This window comes from Giraffa tippelskirchi, chromosome 6 (genome assembly GCF_054371585.1).
Source record: "Giraffa tippelskirchi isolate mGirTip1 chromosome 6, T2T-mGirTip1v1.2.pri, whole genome shotgun sequence".
Lineage (NCBI taxonomy): Eukaryota > Metazoa > Chordata > Mammalia > Artiodactyla > Giraffidae > Giraffa > Giraffa tippelskirchi.
Window position 1 is genome coordinate 176,144,419 of NC_137280.1, and position 25,092 is coordinate 176,169,510.

The 25,092-nt window shown below is 35.7% G+C and overlaps 1 protein-coding gene across 1 annotated transcript in view; it reads right to left on the bottom strand.

Annotated features, from left to right (window-relative positions):
- The window catches only part of FBXL17 (F-box and leucine rich repeat protein 17), a 510,317-nt gene that overhangs the window by 450,343 nt on the left and 34,882 nt on the right, over positions 1–25,092 (bottom strand). The window contains exon 4 of the mRNA XM_081505350.1: positions 19,632–19,763. Within this exon, the coding sequence (XP_081361476.1) occupies positions 19,632–19,763 (132 nt within the window). The remainder of the gene's footprint in view (positions 1–19,631; positions 19,764–25,092) is intronic.

Below are 25,092 nucleotides of genomic sequence, written 5' to 3' on the forward strand. Positions count from 1 at the left end.
AGCATGAGTCCTTCCAATGAACACCCAGGATTGATCTCCTTTAGGATGGGCTGGCTGGAACTCCTCGCAGTTCAAGGGACTCTCAAGAGTCTTCTCCAACAACACAGCTCAAAAGCATCACTTCTTTGGCATTCAACTTTCTTTATAGTCCAACTCTCACATCCATACATGGCCACTGGAAAAACCACAGCCTTGACTAGACAGACCTTAGTCGGCAAAATAATGTCTCTGCTTTTAAATATGCTGTCTAGGTTGGTCATAACTTTCCTTCCAAGGAGTAAGCATCTTTTAACTTCATGGCTGCAATCACCATCTGCAGTGATTTTTGAGCCCCAAAAATGAAGTCTCTCACTGTTTCCACTGTTTCCCCATCTATTTCCCATGGAGTGATGGGACCAGATGCCATGATCTTAGTTTTCTGAACATTGAACTTTAAGCCAACTTTTTCACTCTCCTCTTTCACTTTCATCAGGAGGCTCTTTAGTTCTTCTTCACTTTCTGCCATAAGGGTGGTGTCATCTGCATATCTGAGGTTATTGATATTTCTCCCGGCAATCTTGATTCCAGCTTGTGCTTCCTCCAGCCCAGCGTTTCTCATGATGTACTCTGCATATAAATTAAACAAGCAGGGTGACAATATACAGCCTTGACATACTCCTTTACCTATTTGGAACCAGTCTGTTGTTCCATGTCCAGTTCTAACTGTTGCTTCCTGACCTGAATACAGGTTTCTCAAGAGACAGGTCAGGTGGTCTGGTATTCCCATCTCTTTCAAAATTTTCCACAGTTTATTGTGATCCACACAGTCAAAGGCTTTGGCATAGTCAATAAAGCAGAAGTAGATGTTTTTCTGAACTCTCTTGCTTTTTTTGATGATCCATCGGATGTTGGCAATTTGATCTCTGGTTCCTCTGCCTTTTCTAAATCCAGCCTGAACATCTGGAAGTTCACGGTTCATGTATTGCTGAAGCCTGGCTTAGAGAATTTTGAGTGTTACTTTATTAGCATGTGAGACGAGTGCAATTGTGTGGTGGTTGGCGCATTCTTTGGCATTGCCTTTCTTTGGGATTGGAATGAAAACTGACCTTTTCCAGTCCTGTGGCCACCGCTGAGTTTTCCACATTTGCTGACATATTGAGTGCAGCACTTTCACAGCATCATCTTTTAGGATTTAGCTCAACTGGAGTAGTTGAATTTTTTAGGAATAACTCAACTGGAATTCCATCACCTCCACTAGCTTTGTTCGTAGTGATGCTTTCTACGGTCCACTCTAGGATATTACTCAGCCATAAAAAGGAATGAATTTCTGCCATTTGCTACAATGAGGATGGCCCCAGAGGGGCTATTTTGCTTGGCAAAATAAGACAAAGACAAATATTCTATGTTATCACTTACATGTGGAATCTAAAAATATAAACAAATGCCTGTAACAAAACAGAAGCAGACTCACAAATATAAAGAAGAAACTAGTTGTTAGCAGTGTGAAGATGGTAGAATGGAAAGGACTGTATAGGAGTATAGGATTTATGAGATACAAACTACCATGCATAGACTAAATGGGCAACAAGGATATATTGTATAGCACAGGGATATATAGCCACTGTTTTGTCATAACTTTAAATGCAGTATATCAAGAAAAATACTGAATCACTATGTTTCTGAAATTAAAATCAACTGTACTTCAATTTTTTAAATAAAAATTTTCAAGGAATGATATTCCTTTAAATAAAAATATATGTATACATATTTGCATGTGCATTAAAAGTTTTCCAAAATTAACCATCAGATGGATTAGCAGGAAGTTTTCATTTTCTACTTTTCTATACTGTTAGAATTTTTTAAACATGCATGAAGATTTTTTCTGACAACAGAGTTATTTAAGCCTCTTATATTTCTTAGTATTTTGTAAGATGCTCTCAAATATTCTTTTAATTACAGTTCACTTTCAATATTATTAATAGTGTAACAGATAAATGACTAAGGGAAAAGTCTCACTGTTCACTTAATACAAGACTACCACTTTTACATAAACTACCTGAGGTAACAGGCTTCCCAGGTGGCACTAGTGGTAAAGAACTCGTCTGCCAGTGCAGGAGACATAAGAGACGCGGGTTCTATCCCTGGGTCGGGAAGATCCCCTGGAGGAGGGCATAGTAACCCACTCTAGTATTCTTGCCTGGGAAATCCCATGGACAGAAGGGCTTGGTGGGCTATGGTCCATAGGGCTGCAAAGAGTCAGACAGGACTGAAGCTAGTTAGTACGCATGAGTACTTGGTACAAATGAGCAAACACCTCACAGGGATTTTCCCAAAGTCACTCAACTAAGATACAGAAACCTTATATAAACCTATAGCTCCCTAATTCAAACTTCAAAGCACTTTCCATTACACCATACTGCCTATTCAAAGACAAAGGTGTTTTAAAGTTAAAATAAACGTATATAAGTACTTCAGTTTGTATTTAGGTATATCCCTCCTCTTTCCAAAAAAGGAATTGAGACAGTTCATGGAATTCACCCTACAGGAGAAAAACAAGTAGAAACTGAGGCACTGGAAAATAAGGGTTAAAAAGGAAAAGTTATTCTATAGTAAAGAGAGAAATTCTGAGCGCTTTTAGATCAATTACTAGGTTTCTTGATTTCTAAGATATCAAAGAAAAGAGGGAAATAAGACCACAATATTGTTCATAAAATTCACAACAGTAAGTTATAAAGGAAAGCAATTGCTCAGAAATCTAGCTTTCCCCAGTACCAAGCCCAGAGAGAATATATAACTGAGGGTTCTTATGAGGGAGGACTCTGTGTGATACAGATTGCAATGTCCTTACAAATATACTAATAATAATTAAAATAAACAGAATAATGACAAAAACTCTATTCATTAGATTTAATTTTTTAAGTATTGCTACCCATATACTACTATTACAGCTCAATGGAACAAATCTACCTTTAAGAGTAAAGTCTTCTTTGAAAGTTAACAAGTCATTTTAATGAATATACCATGTTTTATACCATATAACAGCTCCTTTAACTTTAATCTTCAAAATATTTCACCTTAGTTAGGTAACTAACTTAGAGGTTATCATCATTAGCAAATAAAATATCTAGACATCATTATTTTCATCTTCTTAAAATGTAGTTTTCAATATAAGAAAGGCTAAGAGTCCAAGCTCTGCTGCAACAGCCTTGCCAGGGCGGTGTTACTGCCCTCCTCAGTGGGCTCTCCCACGGGGAGATGCAGGATGGACAGAAGCCGCTCACGCTAACTGAGTCACTTTATGGTGAGCGGGCTGCGTCTAGAGGCAGAGTGCTGTGCATGTGGTCCTGCTGCTGTTGTTGTTTGGTTGCCAAGTTGTGTCCGACCCTTGGGACCCCATGGACTGTAGCCCAACAGGCTCCTCTGTCCATGGGATTTTCCAGGCAAGAATACTGGAGTGGGTTGCCATTTTTTCAGGGGATCTTCGCAACCCAGGGATCGAGCCCACATCTCCTGCAACAGCAGATGGATTCTTTATCACTGAGTCACCAGGGAAGCCTATGTATGTGGTTATTACTCAATAAACACTTAATGAATGAATAAGTGAATGGGAGGAGATTGGACTTATGGAAAATAATTGATCGATGTAGTATATAACCATGAAGGAGCGAAGGAAAACATATTTCCCAGAATTACACCACTTGTAACTTTAGCACTATTAACCTATTAACTTCCAAGCTTTCAATATCATTTTCTAGGGTATAAAATGTCATTCCACCCTCTAACCTTTGCCTCTAATTTTAGCTTCTCTTCTCCTAAATATTAAATATCAATGTATTCAATATTTTTTCCAAGAAATTACCTAAATGATTGGTCTGCACTGAGAAAAACCAAAGGAACTATACCAAAACTAAACCACCATATCTTCCTGAAGCTATCTGACACTTCTAAGTAGCATGCAAGGGGTTTACTGCTCCGCCTCTTCAGGCATGCCTCATGTTACAAACCACTGAATACACTTCAACGGGATGAACCGCACGCAGCTTCTCCAACTATAACCCTAAACACTTAATGCCGGTTGCATTTATCACTCAAGCAATCTCACTAAGAGATGCTTTAGAGAGCAAAGGAAGACCAATCAACACTCAATGTGGATACCTCAGACTTCTTCATAGAGCAAAGAAGCATCACCCATTAATAAAAAAGGGAACAAAAAGCTCCCTTTTAAATTCAAATTACATTAATTTGAAATTACTTCGCTAACATATTATTTTGAATATACAGACACAAATATATATTACATATGTATTTATGTATAAGCACACATATACACACACATTTGAGATCTCCATTTAGACAGAAACTTTCTAAAAGTGGAAACTGGTACAAAAATTTATTTTCTATTCCACATTCTTACAGATATGACTGGTTGTAACTTGTTCAAAGGAAAAAAATCTATGTTGAAATGTGCTAATGGTGATCTCCAAAAATATTTTATTAGTTAGCTCACTCAATATTTACATATCATTAAACTGACTATTCCTAGGTATACAGAAAATACCTACGTACTGAGTATGAACTATTCCTAGGTATAATCAATCATATTTGCAAAAATATAAAGGCAGATATGAATATATATATATATACAAGTAGTTCTACAAGCACAGGAGGCTTCCCTGATTGTTCAGTGGTAAAGAATCCACCTGCCAATGCAGAATACGTTGTTCGGTTCCTGGGTCAGGAAGATCCCATTTCAGCATTCTTGCCTGGGAAATCCCATGGGCAGAGGAGCCTGCTGGGCTACAGTCCAAAGGGTTGCAAAGAGTCTAGACATGACTGAGCACAAAATCAAAGTCTTAAAACCAATATAAATATTTAACATAGTTTTTATTCCCCCCAAAAGTTGTTATTAAAAAGTCATAATATATCTAGCAGTCAAAGAAATTTAGTACAATCATCTTATTCTTATGAAAGATGACAATGGTTGATTTATTAAACTACCAGTGATACTCTAAACTGGTTAGTAAAATATAAAGGTCATTTGGTAAGGTTAAAATTCACTTACCTCCATATCAAATTAGTAATTAGTTAGATAATCCTGAACAACTACCATTACCACTTAAAAAAGTAAGTTTTCTCACCTATAAATCAAGTAACAGGAACTGCTATAATTGCAGTATATCAAAACTAAGAAAAAAATACCTCATTTTCCACATTTATGAAAACAATTTATAAATGGAAGTTACAAAATCCAAGAGACCAACATGGAGCCACTGAAACCTCAATCTAACAATCTAAAAAGAACATAAAAATACAACAGAGAATATTTTAAAATTTAGATTTAAATAGTATCGAGTTTAAGATTAGAAACATACTTTCCTTAATTTACTAAATTGTATCACTCTTAGATAATATGTTAAAATTTAGATTGTATAATGAGTCTGTAGTAAGATTTCTTAAATATTAAAGTTTCAAAAATAGAAATAGAATATTAATTTACAAGACATTTTATTCCAAGTGAAATTAATCAAATAGAAATTTATGACACTTGACTCAATGCCAACATTAGAATTCCTAAGTCAAACTACATACTTAAAAAGGAGACCCTGAATGAAGAAAGAAGAGTTATGTTATCTAATTATCAAAAACAGACAAATATGAAGCTTTTGGCAAAGATAAGCAGATAAATTATTAGATTAAAAATAATTTTCAAAAGGTTGAGCCACTTATTTATCTTCCTGGAAAATCAATAATTTCAAGTAAATTCTCATTTGAAGACAAATGACCGCTAACTATGAGCCTGAATGAAACTCAGCAGTATTTAAAATACCAAAAATTGAGACAGTGAAATCTAGCAGCAGTCAAATCTTTAACCTTAATGTGAAGAAAAACTGAAATTTTTAGAAATATGCCTCAATTGTCAATTTATCCATATAGAAAACTAACAGAAGACAAAAATATCATCCTCTTCCAGACTTTAGTCACATACCTACAAAGATGAAAGGGCAGAGAAAAGAACCATACATATAAAACCTCAGTGAGACTGTCTCATTAAATTTTCTTTCAAATAACTTGGTTAGAAAGGGTTACCTTAAGACAAAATACAATAATAATTTCTAATAATAACAGTAATAATTTTCCCACTTAGGGAGAAATAGTCAATTCAATTTTTTTAAAATTACTTAGTGAGGTCACTTTTGAAATTTTACCACTGAAGGGTCCTACTATGTGCCAAGCTTACATTTGTTATACCCCATTATAATTATATAAATGTTCTGATTAGTTCTGGTTAGATGTTTGAAAGAAAGAGTGTGATGACTTCTCAGCCTCTAGAATACTATATTGAAATTTGCTTGTTCATTAATACTATCTCTAAAGAAATATTGATAACAAAGTTAGTATGGGTGAGTCTTTATATTTTATTCTACAGAGAATGACTCTATAACCTCTAGATAATTAAAGTAAAACATTTAAACATCTAAACTGCTCAAGAACTAGGATGTAAAAATCTTCTGTACTCCAGTTAAGCTTCCATTCTGACTTCTAATTCACTGTACATCAAAGAAAATCAACTTGCCCTGACACAGAAGAACTATTCCCTTCAGTGATCAGGCAGGTGTTGAGGCCAGAAAGAGAGCCTATTTTCCACAGCCCTTTACCTTGTTTGATCACTGGTTACTTTTGATCTGACACTGCCCTCTCTCTAGTAATGACTTCCCCCTCGTAGACCCTACCTCACATCTGTCAGAAAGAATAAAGGGCATCAAACTGAGACCTGACAACGCCTATGGGCCAAGCGATGGGCTGCCAACTGAATGCTCCCCAGCTCCCACAATTTCCAATTCAGCTTCTTTTGTTCTGGTAGGTACAGGGTTAGGGTACCAATGACAGCAGAAAGGATTATGCAACAACTGTGAAACCAAGCCTTCTTGAATATGTATCTTTTATCTCTGCTTCTTCATCTTCTTAAATGCTGCAAACTTCATGGTGGTTACTATGAAATACATATTCAACAGGTGCAATAGAAAGTTTGTTTAAATCCTTTTCCAGGAGAAAACAAAGGACACATTGTATTGTAATTCAACTATAAAGCTTTAAGGAAAAAGTTTCAAACCCATGGTGTGAGATTAATAAAGGCCAGCTATCAAAGAGCATGTTAATTGTAAATGAAACCACAAAAGTTTCATGAGGACCACTACTTAGCACCATACACCACCTAAAATGGGACGGTCCCCTAAAACAATGCACATATTCAGAAAAGGCAACGGTTTAGATTGTTAAACTGTGGATTCTCACACTAATTTGGTACTAATCAGTACTGAAAATAAGTTCCTCCAGTTTTGTTTAAACAATGTAGTGAGTATATGTAACTTTTCTTTAAGGCATTAATAACAATAACTTTAAATGCTAGAAATTTAAAAAATTTGGTCAAATACCACTTTGATATCATTTCACTAACAAATTTTCAACTGTCATTAGAATATTGCATGAGTTCTTATATATTCATTAATAAAAAACCTTCACACACACACACATACACTCACGCAGCTCACGAGGCATGCAATAAAAGGATTTGCAGAAAGCAGGTTTAGAGGCCTTCTAAGTTCACTTTCAAAGCTAAGTCACTATTTTTATTTTAAGAAAGGAAAGGTCAGAAGGAAGTACTTGATCAACAATATACCCATGCAAACTTAATACACCTTTAATATTATAATGCATAAAAACAAATCACTAAATTTAGACATGGATAAATACAAAATCTCAAAGGTGAGGAGTAAGCATTAAGGTGATTACAAGTTAATTCCAATAACTGGAGAAATTAGTATGCACAAAAGCTAAAGAAAGATATGCCTTGATGGAAAGAAAGGGGAAAGGCTCTCACATCTGAAGAATGAAACTGACACTGGGCAAATCCATACACCAACTGATAATGACTTACACCTTTGAAAAAGACTATATGTGAAATATCTCCTATACTAATACTGACCAGTAGTCATCACTATTTTATTCTTCTTAAAAAGAAAAAAAAAAGTCTATCTTGACTGTAATCTAAAAGTATCATCAAGTATATTATTATAATGTGATGGTTTTAAATAGACTTTAATATATAAAAAAAGATGATGCTTATATACACACTTGGACTGACTTTACAGAAGAAAGTCATCTAGGTATACCAGAAAAGGGTAGCACTTCTAATTGAAAAAGCACAATTTAATCCAAGGATAAACAATACAGCTTGCTGACCCAATACTTGCCCAATTTTTTCCTTAAGTTTTCCAAATGCCACTCAATTCTCCAAGAAAATGAAGAAATAAACTACGTTTATTCTAACAAGATAACTATTTATGCGTCTTTTGCTGTATTTTTTCCCTAATTTTTGATTCTATAAAACTATTAGGACATATTAAAGAACCAAAAGATAATAACATAAATGAAACCAATTTATGATATTTAAAAAATAAGAATAAAGTATTAAAAATTGTCAGTAGAATCTTCTGCATGGTACATCATGCTGAAAGCATGCAATGTCAATGTTCTAATTAAATTTAATGCCAGATATGTTTGATACATTTTCTGGGTACTATGCAGTCAAGATATGTATCAAACATTATACTTATCTCTAACTACAACAATAAAAGCAAGCTCTTCTAAACAAACATAAATCAAAAATAGTCAATGAAAACCTGGCAATAGACTCAACAAATTTTCTACTCCCAAGGACTCTCCTGGAGTAACTAATTTCTATCATAGTTTAGAAACCAAAAATAGTGAAGTAGAGCACTCATTAAAGAAAAATACAATATTGGTCTTTTCTGCAACCTAAAGTTTATGTGGCTACATAAAATAGGAAGCAATTGAAGGGTTAAAAAATAAGTAATATCAAAATAGTACATATTTCATCTGGCCTCAATTTCTCAGCTACTAAAAACCAGAAGGTACAGTCCAAGGGAAAGATTTTATCCCAATACTCTCATCTGGGTAACTCATTCTAGACCTTTAATAAGAACATGAAGAAAGACAGCAAAAAACCTCACAATATAGGTAATAGGCATAAGCAAAGTCTGCAGCAGAAATAGGAACACTCCCTACCACAGGATGTCTAGATGCACTTTCATGGCAATGCATCTTTTGATAACAACTATAAGAAAATACTTGAGAAGAAGCATCTTATCACCTGGTAACCAGATTCAAGTATAGTTTATAAAAGACGTTCTGAAAGGCACATCTTAAAAAAGAATGAAAAAGAGAAATTCTTCTCCCCTAAAGCCTAATCACAAAAACAGTAAATGGAATTATGTCTTGTATATCTTAATACACTAACACCTCTGTGATAGTTATAAGCCAACACATCTCACTTGCTGACTGACAGCCTAGAATAGTTGAAGAATGTGTGCTCATAAATGACAGACTTAATGTACTCCCAGCATTCCACTGTCATTTAACCTTATAAAGTCTCTATTTGCTAAGTCTAATGATTTGGCTCTTTATCTCAAGCCACTATCAACTGTTGCCAATACTTGAGCACAGAGACTGAGATAGCACTTTCACATTTATATTTGAGAAATAATTTGATTTGTTCCAAATCTCTTTCTGATTTTTTAATATGTTCTCCTAGAAAAAGTAAAAAAAAAAACAAAAACAAAAACTAAACTACAGAGTATGTAAGTGGAAAATAACACCAGTAAAAGAATAGCAATACTAAGGATAACCTATCAACTATAAATTTTAAACCCAGAATAAATTTATTTTCAGTAATCTAGAATCTGATCCAGAAAACAAAATTAACAATATGCAAATACTATTTGAGTCTCCTATTTTGAGTTTCCCTAGTGGCTGAGTGGCAAGGACTCCGCCTGCAATCCAGGAGATGTGACGGGAGCCTCAGGTTCAATCCCTGGGTCAGGAAGATCCCCTACAGAAGGGCATGGCAACGCACTCCAGTATCCTGCCTGGGAAATCCCATGGACAGAGGAGCCTGGGGGGCTACCGTCCATGGGGTCGCTAAAGAGTCGTACACAACTTAGCGACTAAACAACAAAACTTTAAGCTATAATAAATTCTTCATTATCAACACTGGAATATCTGTATCAGAGTTTTTAACACTAAGCTTGCTTCAACCTGTGATTCTGTTTGAATCTGAGGAACTCCCATCATCAGCTGATGGGCCTCCAAAATCTGTGAACTAAATTTAATGTCATTAAATTAATACAATTAGTTAAATAAACATGCTGGGTAAAAAAAAAAAAAAAGGATGCAATCCAAAGAAACATTATTTGGCTATTATCGCAGTCACTGCCTGCCCTCTGCCACACTGGCGTACAGGAGAAGAAAGACACACACACATTCACTCATTCTTTACGGGCTTTATAATGCAGGAATACAATTCAGTTAAGTCCTTACCAAGATACCTGACAAGAAAGATACCCACAGAAGGAAAGTAGAAAATCAGATTTAAAAGAGAGAGATGGTAAGCTCTATAAAAGAATATATAATGAATAAAAATGTCTTCATTCTGCAGATTTAAAAATATGTCAAATAACATTTTAACTGTTTTTCAAGTTTGCCGACTAACTTCGGCTTTTAATTAAAGTAGATCTTTTGAATATCACTGAACAAAATAAAACCAATTTTATTAATGGTAAGAAGGTATGAGTCAATGTATTTTGACAAGGATAAAAATTATATTCTAGTTCATCAGAACTAGAATGTTGTTAAAAAATATTATCCCAGAAAATAATCCTTGAGAACATTAATGACTTTGGCTAGATAAACTTGATACATGAAGAACAGCATCATTAATACAGTAACTAGATCAAAGAAATTTACTTACTTGAAAAGTCAGAAAACCACTGACTCTCCATCTTTAATCTATTTTTCAAGCTTTTATTTATATGCTTAAGTCCACCCACTTTTTAAAGCATGTTCCCAAAATGCTAGAAGAAATACCTTTAAAAGTATATTCAATTCAACAGTAAGCCGTTAAGTCACTAAACCAACATTTATTGAATGTCTATTATGTGCCAATATGTGGGTGGATGGGATAAAAAGGAAACATGATACTCTTTACCCTCGAAAGAGTTGACAATCCATCAGCAAGATACACCTGTAAACCATAATTTCAGTTATTCATGGAAAGCAATTTGACATCATCTATCAAAAATTTCAAAATGTATCTGATATCTTAGCTCCCTTTAATTACACTTCTAGACTAGAACCCAGAGAAATTCTCATAGATAAGCCAAGAGACTTGCACAAAGCTTTTACTGTTAACCTCACCTATAAAGCAAAACAATGGAAGCAATATAAGGGTCCCTGAATATGAATGGATAAACGTGAGATATATACATATATAGAACACTAAAAGTTTAAAAGAAGGAATTACATATTCATTAAGCTAGATACCAAAAACAACTTAAAAGTAAATAAAGGAGATTGTAGACTGACAAACTATGTGAGACCAGAAGTTAACCATATAGCATCAGATACAAACTACTTGTGACCACATACTGAGCAATACTATATTGTTGTTTGTGGTATCCATTGTTTCCCAAAGTTGTTGGTGTTTTAAGCATTTTAGATCATCACGGTAGTTACCTCTAGAAAGAGACAGTGGTAACATGGGATGTAAGACAAGAGACTTCAAGTTTATTTGCTTTATTAATTCAAGAAGAAGAAACAAATTTAACAAAATGCCAACAAGTGTCAATGTCCAGGTGATGGGCATATATTACAGATGTTACTACTCTTTTCAGTATTTTGAATTTTTTTAATTTCCTAAAGTTAGAAAACATACAAGACTGAAATATTGGACCACATTTCAAATCAGAAATCTCAAACTACAATCCCAGTTACCAAGAGACACACAAATTTCTTAGCATGACACTCAAGAAACTTAACAACCTGGTCCCTCCCTTCCTTCACAGACCCAACTATGAACACCTTCCCCACCACGATACAATTCTAATCTTACTTTGACACCCACTACTAACTAGACATTCCACATATTTTTCTGATGCCTTGTTTTTGTCAATGCTGTTTCCCACAACAGCACTTTTCTCACAAAAACGCCTGCTTGCATCACAATTACCATGTCACTACGTATCAATCAAGATCCAGTCCAAATGCCACCGACTATTTATAGGACTTCCTGATTCCTCCCTGGTCTCTCATGGAAGTATTTATTTTGTGACATGGCATTTCCACAGCACTTATCACTAGAAAAGGATATCCTTTCTTTGGCAGTATAACTTTTTAAATTCCCTAACACTATTTGAGTGCCTGGCACACAATAGGTATTCCACTTTTAACTGCCCCGAATCAACATCTGAAACAGTGTTAAGGAATAGAGTGAAAAGCTATCAGTTCATTAACTCACTAGAATTTCTATTAAATCTATCAGACAAAAATGAAATAGTATTTAACTTCTAAATACAAACTTCATGAAAAATACATTATGTTTTTGAAAAGTAAAAAATGTTGCAAGAGTGCAATTCTAATAAAATTAATTATGTTTATATTTATACAGGGTTAATATCAACATTAAACACTATCAAGAAGACACTTTTTCCCTTTGACAATTTTACTCATTTTCCTAGAAAAGAGTTCAGTTCAGTTCAGTCGCTCAGTCGTGTCCAACTCTTTGCGACCCCATGAATTGCAGCGCGCCAGGCCTCTCTGTCCGTCACCAGCTCCCGGAGTCCACCCAAACCCATGTCCATTGAGTCGGTGATGCCATCCAACCATCTCATCCTCTGTCGTCCCCTTCTCCTCCCGCCCCTAATCCTACCCAGCATTAGGGTCTTTTCCAATAAGTCAACTCTTCGCATGAGGTGGCCAAAGTATTGGAGCTTCGGCTTCAACATCAGACCTTCCAATGAACACCCAGGATTGATCTCTTTTAGGATGGATTGATTGGATCTCCTTGCAGTCCAAGGGACTCTCAAGAGTCTTCTCCAACAACACAGTTCAAAAGCATCAATTCTTCGGCGCTGAGCTTTCTTCACCGTCCAACTCTCACAACCATACATGACCACTGGAAAAACCATAGCCTTGACTAGACAGAATTTTGTTGGCAAAGTAATGTCTCTGCTTTTAAATATGCTATCTAGGTTGGCCATAACCTTCCTTCCAAAAAGCAAGCGTCTTTTAATTTCATGGTTGCAGTCACCATCAGCAGTGATTCTGGAGCCCCAAAAAATAAAGTCTGACACTGTTTCCACTGTTTCCCCATCTATTTCCCATGGAGTGATGGGACCAGATGCCGTGATCTTAGTTTTCTGAAAAGAGTTCAGTGTATCTCTGTTAGTATTAGCAGCTCCCCCTAAAATCAGTTATCATTCTAGCTAAAGGATCTTCTGCTCCTGCTAACAATTAACTTCCTCCTTTGATGGCTTACAGCACCTGTCAGTAAATCTTTTAAGAGGGATAATGCCTTTTGGAAATTAGTGCTTGGTTCAAAGGCATACAGATTTAGCTCTATCTGTGATGTATCCAGGCAATCAAAGGTTTTGAAGACAAATGCTTGGGAATCCAACAGATCTGGGTTAAAACCTTGACTCTGACATTTATCTGTTGTTACTTAATCTTTCTAGGTCTCAACTTCCTCATCTGTAAAATAGAGTAAGTGAGAATTAATTATGTAAAACTACATTGTGCCTGGGTACATGATAAACACTCAATTAGATAACCACTATTAAGTCTTTTTAAATATCAAAAAGTGAACGCAAAATTCTGAAATGTCGTAACAAAAACAAGATGAAGTTTAATAACCTAATGTCACCTCCTCTAGAATATGCCGTGTTTGTGCATCACTGTTTATTGGAAACTACCACTCCTGATGTAAGTAAATGCTTTATTCATTCAGAGGGGAAAGGGAATGAAGACGAATATTCACCCTAGGAGACTGTGGAAGCCAAAGTGAGTAATTACAAAATGGAATCCTTCATAAATGTACATCACTTATGTCTGGGATTACAAGTAAACTCACTTCTCAAGGAGTATTTGAGGAATAAGATAACAAGAATGTAACGGGGGTATTCGAGGGGAGCAGGGACCAAATCCCTTAACATATTCACTCTAAGTTGAAAAGCAAAAGAGTCAGGAAGGGCAAGCCTTCATAGAATGCTGAATTAGCTACTGCTATTTAAACTTTGATGCAAATGTTTACCTTACTTACCCTGGTTGATGATAATATGGCTACCGGTCTATTCACTTAGCTGCTTAACAACCTCAAATTACAGCAAGCAACAACAAAAAAAAGAATTAAACTGTGGGTAAAACTCATGGCTGAAATCAGGAAACAGTAAGAGCCACAGGCACTGCCAGCAGCCAGATCAGTCTGGCAGACTCCAGAGAGTGAGCTCTGATCGGGAGAGGAGGAGAAACTTCAACAAAGACTTCTACATTTGGAACTATACACAGCAAATTAAAAAGCAGAGACATTACTTTGCCAACAAAGGTCCGTCTAGTCAAGGCTATGGTTTTTCCAGTGGTCATGTATGGATGTGAGACTTGGACTATAAGGAAAGCTGAGTGCCAAAGAATTGATGCTTTTGAACTGTGGTGTTGGAGAAGACTCTTGAGAGTCCCTTGGACTGCAAGGAGATCCAACCAGTCCATCCTAAGGGAAATCAGTCCTGAATATTCACTGGAAGGACGGATGCTGAAGCTGAAGCTCTAATACTCTGGCCACCTGATGTGAAAAGCTGACTCACTGGAAAACATCCTGATGCTGGGAAAGACTGAAGGCAGGAGGAGAAGGGGACGACAGAGGATGAGATGGTTGGATGGCATCACTGACTCAATGGACGTGAGTTTGAGCGGGCTTTGGGAGAGTGAAGGGCAGGGAGGCCTGTCATGCTGCAGTCCATGGGGTTGCAACAAGTCGGACACAACTAAGCGACTGAACAACAACATTTTCTACTTCACCTCAATCCCATTTAGTCTAATCTGCCTGAGAACAAGTCTGAGGTAGTATTATATCCTTTCTACAAACAAGGAGATCAAAGTACAAAAATTAAGATAACTAACTGCATCACATGATTAAGAAACAGTTGGATCATGAGATGAATTCAGTTCAACTCAAACTAAAGTGTTTGCTTCATTCATTCCCTAAAATGCTTCCAGCCCGGCAGAAGGAAGCCAAGAGAGGTAAATTTAGATCCTACTTCATACATGTAAGCCTCCAAAGGGTAACAACATTAAAAACAATGTTACAAATAATGTTACAGCAGGAGCCAACGGAGATGGTACAGAATTATAAAGCTAGTAAAATAATTCACAAGGAGGTTGAAAAACACAAAAAGTCATTAACTGACAGGAAATCAAGTTTTAACCAGAAAACATTCATCATTACCTGAAAACTTTCTAAAATCTATTCATAATATATTACTAGTTTCTTGGGTAACTCCGAAATCTATACTAGTTCATAACTCAACCCTACAAAGTAGAAGATCGTAAAAAATAAGCCAAATAAATATAACACATATATATCAAATATGCTGACCCTAAGACTTAGCATAGAAACCATTTTCAAAATCATACAATCCTAATACTTTAAGACATCAAGTTGGACAGCAAATGTAGATAATCTATCTGCTGCTGCTGCTGCTAAGTCGCTTCAGTCGTGTCCGACTCTGTGCGACCCCACAGACGGCAGCCCACCAGGCTCCTCTGTCCCTGGGATTCTCCAGGCAAGAATACTGGAGTGGGTTCCCATTTCCTTCTCCACACGCATGCATGCATGCTAAGTCGCTTCAGTCGTGTCCAACTCTGTGCGACCCCACAGACGGCAGCCCACCAGGCTCCTCTGTCCCTGGGATTCTCAGGGCAAGAACACTCCAAATCTATCTGACCCCATCATTTTAAAATTAAATAAAAAGCTGCCCAAAGAACTTCTGTCCAAAAAGTAGAGAAGCAGAATCTGGAGCAAGGAAACTAAAAAGCACAAAAAATATACTTAATGAAGTTTCTAGATCATCAATAGCTATAGACACAAACTAAACATGGCTTTGGAATCAATCTGCAGCCAGCACTGCACAGAACTGGTGTTCATGCTACAGCCCACAGACAACAGGCGGCCGTGCACAGTATGCTAGACACTCACAGCTGTATTCCTCAGATCTGCTTTCATAATCTGTACGTTTCATAGAAAAGCAAAATACATCCAATTTAGGTGCATGGCACCTGTCTCATTCAAAACCTGACTAAAACAAAAACTCATTATTTGGGGGGTAAGATTTTACATCTAAGTCCTCAATTCTTTGCTTCACCATCAATCATTTGAATCCAAAAATGTCAAGTCATTGTCCTCACTTTACACCTGAATAAAGCTCCCTCTGGTAAATAAAGGATTCCTTTCCCCATTCTAAAGTCTACCTTACTTACAGTGCCACAAATAAGAACGCTCAAATATTCTGCTACTTTGGATAAGACAGCAAGTTCACCATGTAACACTCTAGATAAAGCTAAGCATTTCATATTTTTAAAGAAAATTTCCCTCATATCATTGAAAGGACAAAATTAAAAATAAACCATAAATATCTGCAAAAACCATGTACAAGCATTTTATCTTTACACTTACATCAAGGACACAAAAGCTATGTCACTGAAATATACAAAGACAATGCTGCCATCTAAAGGCCAAGATATAATATTAAAAGAAGTATATACTTAGTCAAATACTCAGTGTATATAAAAGCAAACAGTTTGATATTCTAAAGTCAGCCAACTTAATACTTTAGAAAAGCACTACACTGATTATTTTCAGGCTACATAATAAAACTCTAACACTCTTTTGAGAAGGTTCTTCTTAAGAAAATTGATAAGAGAATTAGCAAAATAATTTGGCGAATGATCAACATCTATCTGTACAGGTAAAGTTCTGCTGGTATCCTTGCAGACACAATATTCTCCTAAGTATCTGTATTATTTATCTGTCCTATTTAATGACATTTATCCGCTGTCTATAATTAAATATACAGCATAATTACATATCCGCATACATATAATTTGTCATTAACCAGATTATTATTTCTACTTACCCTGTTTAAAATATTTGTTGCTAAGGAACTAATGATAATACATCTCAGAGAGAAAAAACCCAGACTACTTAAAATCGCAGCTTTGCACGTAATTCAAATATTTCTCCTTATTTTATAATTCCTAAAAATACACACCAAAGTTCCTATGGGAGATGAGTTATCAACAGCATAACTGTCCAACAGAAAAAATTCAAATGATTCTCAATTTCTCTTTCTAAAAACCTTAAATTGAAAGAATTTCATTGAACTAAAATATAGGGAAAATTACTTCAAATTTGCAATGAAATCAAAATGTTTACTGAATAACACTACATAAAAAACTGATTCCTTTAGCATCTAAGTACATAATATCGTTCAAATGGACCACAATATCAAGGACATTTGAATATAACTAGAACCTTCAAAAAACATGGTTAATTCCTTTAAGACACCACTGATCAAAATTTTTCTCTGAAACAAAGATGTTTTTGAGCATCTTGTGTATGTGGGATTTTATCCTAGGGGCAGGGTTTCAAACTGTAGATCAGTCACCTTCTGGGTGGCTAAAATGCTCTTGGAATCAGTGGCTCACAGACATCTAAATTTCAAGAGACAGGTAAAGAAAATTGGCTTGGGTGCAGAGGTGCCACCTTTGTATTTTATTATGTTGATTTGGGACATTAAAAGTGAACAAGCAAACAAACAAGACTTTGATCAGGTAGGATTTGTTTTGCCCTTTCTAAATGTCACATTTAAATTTCATTTTATGTTGTTTTCTCTAATTAATAAAAGGTTTTCACCCTAAAGACAAATAAGAAAAGAAAAATGTTTCTCTGGTTTGCTCAACAAGGAAACCAATATTAATCAGTCATCAGATGTTTGCATTATGTGATAAATATTAAAGCCGTCAGCTGGGATCGCCATCTTTCAGTTCATCTTGAGTGTAAGGTGGAGACAACAACAAACACAGCCAAGGTCTCAGAAACAGCACTAGTTTACTGTGGTTCCTATGAGTCCGAACACTGCACAATTTAAGGCCACTGTGCCTCTGAGTCCCCAAAACCACAACCCGCAAAAAGACAGATACTAGTAACCCAATTTGCAAAAGACGTTCAGAAACCGTAAGTAGCTTTCCCAGGGACACAATGCAGGATTCAAAAATTCACTCTCTGACCTGGAAGACCTTACTGTATCCAAAAGAACATAAAGACTCAGTGGTGATTATTAAAATTGTATTAAATGTAAAGAGGAATAAGAAGTATTTTTATTATGTAATTTTAGAGAAATACATAATTCTATGTGGTAATAAAAGCATATACTTTTAATTCAGTGTTTCAATCTTTTTCTTACTATAATCTTTTTTTAAAAAAAAAGCATTATCTTACTTGAAGTGCTGAGGTTTCTTAGAGACTTTTCAAAACTTACCTTAATAAGTGAGAGGTATCTACTAAATTTTGTAAACTAAATCTAAGGGGGGGCAACAAAAAGATCTCTTAATTTTGCAGATACAGTTAAAAAGCACATCTTCTTTGTAAATCTGACACATATTCAGGACCATCTTGCCTACATTTTAATATAGAGTATTTTTTCAACATCAAGAACTCTACTAATGCCTCTGTAGTGACAACTTTTTCTGTTAAAAAATTTTCCTTTTCTATATTTCATACTCATCAAATCAAAGTTAAATGAATTTGGAATATCATTCAGCTATAAAAAGGAATGAAGCTCTGATACATGCTACAACACAAATGCACTTTGAAAAAATATGGTAAGGTAAAAAAGGTAGATAGAAAAGACTACATATTGTGTTCTGTTTATATGAAATGTCTGGAACAGACAAATCCATGGAAACCAAAAAGATTACCAGTTGCCATGAGCTAGAAGAAGGGGGAATGAAGAGGGACAGCTAATGGATACAAAGTTTCTTTATATAAAACCATTTAATAAAACCATTTTAGAATTAGTGATGATGATTGCACAACTTTGTGAATATACTAAAAAACACTGAATTGTACATTTTAAAAAGGTAAATTTTATGATATGTAAAGTGTATCTCAATAAGAGAAAATTACATGGTTTTAAACATATTTATAAAACACAGTGTATATGATTATCTACACGTGTGCTTAAAATATAATATAAATTCTATATAACACTCTAAAACCTATGTAACTACCAAGATTATCTGTCTTAATTTACTGAATCCCATTTTATGGCATACTAAGTGAAAGGCTCTATTTCATAAATGTACATCTTCTTGAATATTAAAAATTCCTAACTACCTAAAACTACTATTATCCCTAGGGGAATCAGAAGGAATGACAAGTACATACTCATGTTTGGCAGCCAAATTTCATTTTTTCCAATTAATTTTTTCCACTCTCAGAGTTTACAAAAAAACACATTAACACATGCTAATGAAGAATTTTTAACATGAAAGTACCACATACAAGCAAGCAGACACATGACTATCAAATCAAATTATAAAAATCACTGTTTTAAGAAGATTCTTGCTTTGAAGTAGAATTTGCCTCTAAACCACCAAAAGAAATAAGCAGAATAAAATTGATAACACTAAGTTATAAGGAATTCTAGAGTTAAATGAAAAACAAAAGGATGATAAGAAGTACTTACTAATTTGTTTTCCTGCATGTATATTCTTTGTAATTTCAGACAGCCCTTAGCTATGACGATCATGCCTTCATCTGAGATCTTGTAACACTGGCCAAAATGAATATCTTTGAGTTCTCTGCATTTCGACCCCAGCTGTAAACAAAGAAATTTTGCTGAATGCTCCAAAAATAACAAAGTCCACATATTTCCAGTGGGATTTCCAAATAATTTTTTAAACAGCTAAACCAAAGTTAAATAATTATTTATAAATTTCTCTTAAAATAGAATGCAGGCAATCTCTCATTTAAAGTGCTACGTAAGCCCTTTGACCTTCTGATCATTTCCTTGCTACAACTGCCTCACATTATACATCCACCGAGATGCCTACGTTCCTTAACACTTAAAATTCATATCTTGATTACTCTTAAGTCTTTTTATCAGTCATACTGTTAGACTGAAAAGGAAGAGAGGTCCAAGGAATAAAACTAAAGTCCAAGAAGGGAAACATGATACAGTGAGTGAGTGAGTGAGTGTTTAATTCATGAGATTCTACTTCTAGCTCTGACTGCCCACAAGGTGTCCGTTTTCTCCATTGGCTCATTTACACTGTGAAAGAGAAAAAAGACTGAATATGCTAGAGCCAATATTCCAGTTAACACTTATTTACACACTTATTGCAAACACTAAAACAAAAGGGACTAGTGATTTCCTGATAACTTTCCTCAAGTGTACATTAAAAGGTTACAAGTATAATGTTCCCCTTAAAAAACATTAAGCACCATATAGAACAAATTACACACATTTCTTTCCAAAATCTAGAGTAGCAATTAGATAATTAAAGCAAGCGATAAATAAACGTTGTTTTATGAGTATTACATATGAAGAAAGTCTTCTTAGATAAAATGAGACAATTTAGTAAAAATCTATAAATCAAAAATTATCTAAAAAATTACATTAAAGCAAGAAACCCAGTGTTGGCAGGAGTTCAAAGTGTATAAATTATTACTAAAAATCATGGGAGGGATTATAAAATGTTAAAAATTTTATAAAATTTGCCAGAAAATTATATGACTCGGCGTCTAAATATTTACCAAAAAATGTAAGAAGAATGGATAATTGACTAGATATACAGCCAAGTCAACACAATAAAATGCTAGTTAAACAACCTACATAGTGGGTATTCAAGTGTTAACTCTAACATTCTTTCAAATTTTCCATATATTTAAAATTATTCATAACAGATTATTGAAATAATTAACTAAAGGTATTTGGTAAGAGTTAGCTACAAGAAATTAACACAAGAGTATTTTAAATAGTAAAATATAGAAAATAACTTAAAAGTTATAAATTATGATGTTTTCATAAAACTGAATATTAGGTAACCATTAAATTGAAATAATCTTGGTTCATTTCCAAGGAAAACCATCAATATCACATTGATTGAAGTCTCTGCTGTGAAAGTGCTGTACTCAATATGCCAGCAAATTTGGAAAACTCAGCAGTGGCCACAGGACTGGAAAAGGTCAGTTTTCATTCTAATCCCAAAGAAAGGCAATGCCAAAGAATGCTCAAACTACCACACAATTGCAGTCATCTCACACGCTAGTAAAGTAACGCTCAAAATTCCCCAAGCCAGGCTTCAGCAATACATGAACCGTGAATTTCCAGATGTTCAAGCTGGTTTTAGAAAAACCAGAGGAACCAGAGATCAAATTGCCAATATCCGCCGGATCATCGAAAAAGCAAGAGAGTTCCAAAAAAACATCTATTTCTGCTTTATTGACTAGGCCAAAGCTTTTGACTGTGTGGATCACAATAAACTGTGGAAAATTCTGAAAGAGATGGGAATACCAGATCACCTGACCTGTCTCTTGAGAAACCTGTATTCAGGTCAGGAAGCAACAGTTAGAACTGGACATGGAACAACAGACTGGTTCCAAATAGGAAAAGGAGTACATCAAGGCTGTATATTGTCACCCTGCTTATTCAACTTATATGCAGAGTACATCATGAGAAACGCTGGGCTGGAAGAAGCACAAGCTGGAATCGAGATTGCTGGGAGAAATATCAATAACCTCAGATATGCAGATGACACCACCCTTATGGCAGAAAGTGAAGAGGAACTAAAAAGCCTCTTGATGAAAGTGAAAAACAAGAGTGAAAAGGTTGGCTTACAGGTCAACATTCAGAAAACTAACATCATGACATCCGGTCCCACCACTTCATGAGAAATTGATGGGGAAACAGTGGAAACAGTGGCTGACTTTATTTTTTTGGGCTCCAGAATCACTGCAGATAGTGACTGCAGCCATGAAATTAGAACCCGCTTACTCCTTGGAAGGAAAGTTATATCCAACCTAGACAGCATATTAAAAAGCAGAGACATTACTTTGCCAACAAAGGTCCATCTAGTCGAGGCTATGGTTTTTCCAGTAGTCATATATGGATGTGAGAGTTGGACTATAAAGCTGAGAGCCGAAGAATTGATGCTTTTGAACTGTGGTGTTGGAGAAGACTCTTGAGAGTCCCTTGGACTGCAAGGAGATCCAACCAGTTCATCCTAAAGGCGATCAGTCCTGGGTGTTCATTGGAAGGACTGATGTTGAAGCTGAAACTCCAATCCTTTGGCCACCTGATGCGAAGAGCTGACTCACTGGAAGAAACCCTGATGCTGGGAAGGATTGGGGGCGGGAGGAGAAGGGGACGGCAGAGGATGAGATGGCTGAATGGCATCACCGACTCAATGGACATAAGTTTGAACAAGCTCTGGGAGTTGGTGATGGACAGGGAGGCCTGGCATCCTGCAGTACATTGGGTCGCAAAGAGTCAACACACGACTGAGTAACTGAACAACAACAACAAAAATTGAAGGAAACACTTGACAAATAAAGTGTAAACTGTACATGTTTTTATAACACAATTCCACTAATTATGCATATTTATGTATACATATACATATTTAAATATATACATGTGTATAGAAAGGAGATGAAATATACATCAAAGTGTTTACAGTAGTTATTTCTGATCGGTGCAATAATGGGTACGGTTCTTTTCTTTTTTACCAATCTTCTCACATCTTTTGCAAATAAATCATTTGTAAAAAAACTTTCAAGTTTTGTTTCAAATAAAGTAAGCAAGATACAGAAAGATACACAGTTTCAACTATTTTTCTAGGAACGGTGATATACACAAGGCATGTTATTTTAATCTAGGTAACACAATAACCAAACATATATTCCACTGGAATAACTCCATGAAGACAGAGATTTCACTAATGTAGCCCTGGTGCCTGTGTCTAATAGTCCGCTAATACTTAGTAAATATTTGTTGAATGACTGAAAAGGCTGATCAGAGTTTTTCATTGTAAAGAGGTCTTTTTGAAAAATGGACAAATAAAGGGATCCATGATTATGGTCCCATGTACTACCATGTTCTATTTAATTCAACAGTTCTAAATTGGGTCCACAGGTAGAAATCAAGGATTACAGGTAAATGGATGAGGGAAAAAAAAAAGGTACATTTTTATTTACTTGCTATTCTCTAATGAACTTTAACCTCTTCTTCACTTACTAAACAGACAATCACAGTAGTTTAGCAGTATGCATAGCTCTGTAAACAACAGGAAGCAAAAATAATCTCATGTAACATTACTGCTGTCGCAGATTCAGTGACACAGCATTTTTCTCATCAGTTTTCATCATGTCCGTTAGATGTGCTACCAGATCTTACAATGCATTAAAGAGGCACATATATTTCTAGAACAAACATACAATGGCATGTTACTCAGACCAGAGAAAGTTGAATTGAAAGTCAGTAAGTGAAGAAAGCAGAGCAGTAATATCTTAAATCACTATGAAAACACCCAACAAGCTCACATGCGTATGGCAGTGAGGACAAGGCTGGTGCTGAAGACGCCAGGATCCCTGAAGTCTACTGAAGAAGCAGTCAGCCACTCAGATCACCTCCCCACTTCTGCACAGCTTGCCCCTGCCCACTCGCAGACAACAGTGAAAGACTGGAGTTCACTGAGGGCCGTGAACCACAGCGTCTTCTGACTGGGGTATGCCATGGACAGACAAGAGCAAAGGCACACTTTTGAAAATGTGGGGATGATTGTTTATACACTGAAAATGGAGGAATTAAAAGAAATAATTCCATAAAATGTTCCAGGATGAGAGGATATGGACTTCCAGACCAAAAGGACTCACCCGTACGTCTAACCACAAATGACAAAAGTAGATCTATGCCAAGGCAAATCATCATAAAGTTTCATAACTGTGGGTATAAAAAATATTCTACAGACTGCTAGTCAGAAACAGATTTCATACAGAGGATTAAAGATGAAAATGGCATCAAACTTCTTCATGACAACACTGAAAGAAAGCAAAAGAGCGATGCCGTCAAATACTGAAGGAAAATCATTTCGCATCTACAATTCTGTTAAGTGTGAGGGGTAGCACAGAGACATGTCCACACATGCAAACTCTCAAAGAGATTTACGCCCCACATCCTTACATCCCGTGCAGGCAGCGACCACAGTCTGCGCTCTGTAAAACATGGGAATACGCCAAGAGAGAGAAGGCATGACGTCTAGGTGATAGGACATCTCACAGAACAGCAAGAGGAAAACATTAAGAATAACAATGAAGGTAAGACACTAAGATGACCATTGATGCAAAAGTATACATACAAGAAGTCCAGACTGCTGGCTGCTTTAAGAAAATAAATTTAACTAAGTATCTATATATAGATACTGAAACAGGTGGGGGGAAGCTGTGGGCTCCATCACTGTTAAGATATAAAAACTAGTAAAGCAAATGAGGACAAAAGGTATTTATTTATTCTGATAAAAACAAAATTTCAAATGGAAAAAAGGTAGGCACACAATTATAAAATGTAAATAGTGAATATTTATTTAATCTAAATTAGAACTATTTTGATACTATGAAGGGATAGGAGATAGAAAAGGATAAGTGAACTAAATCCTCATCTTTCCACAGCAAGGAAACAGCACAGATGCTCTAAAATGAATAAATCAGGAAAACACACATAGAAACAGACAGGAAATGCTTTTCTACTATTGCTTCCTTCCTGTGAACTCTGGTCTAACTTCTGGTCTCTACACAGATTGTTAATTAGCTTACATTAATAAGCTGAATATGTTCAGCTCATCTCTATTCTTTTTCCCCTTGAGAATAAACTGCCCACAAGGAGCAACCTACTTCTACATCGGCAGGACACTGAGGATTCAGCCTTGTGGATGATGACTGCGTCCACTGACCAAACTCTAGCATTTCCATTAACAGATGCATTTAACTCTAGTACTAAGCAACATTCTCAACCTAGTCTTTCTGTGTATTAAAGCTGGTGTTTTCCTCTGCCACTATTCTAATATCTTATTTGTCAATTTTTTCAGATACTGAGCAATAAAAACACCTCAACACTTAGTGCACCAGCCAGGATTACTGAGAGATAGAAT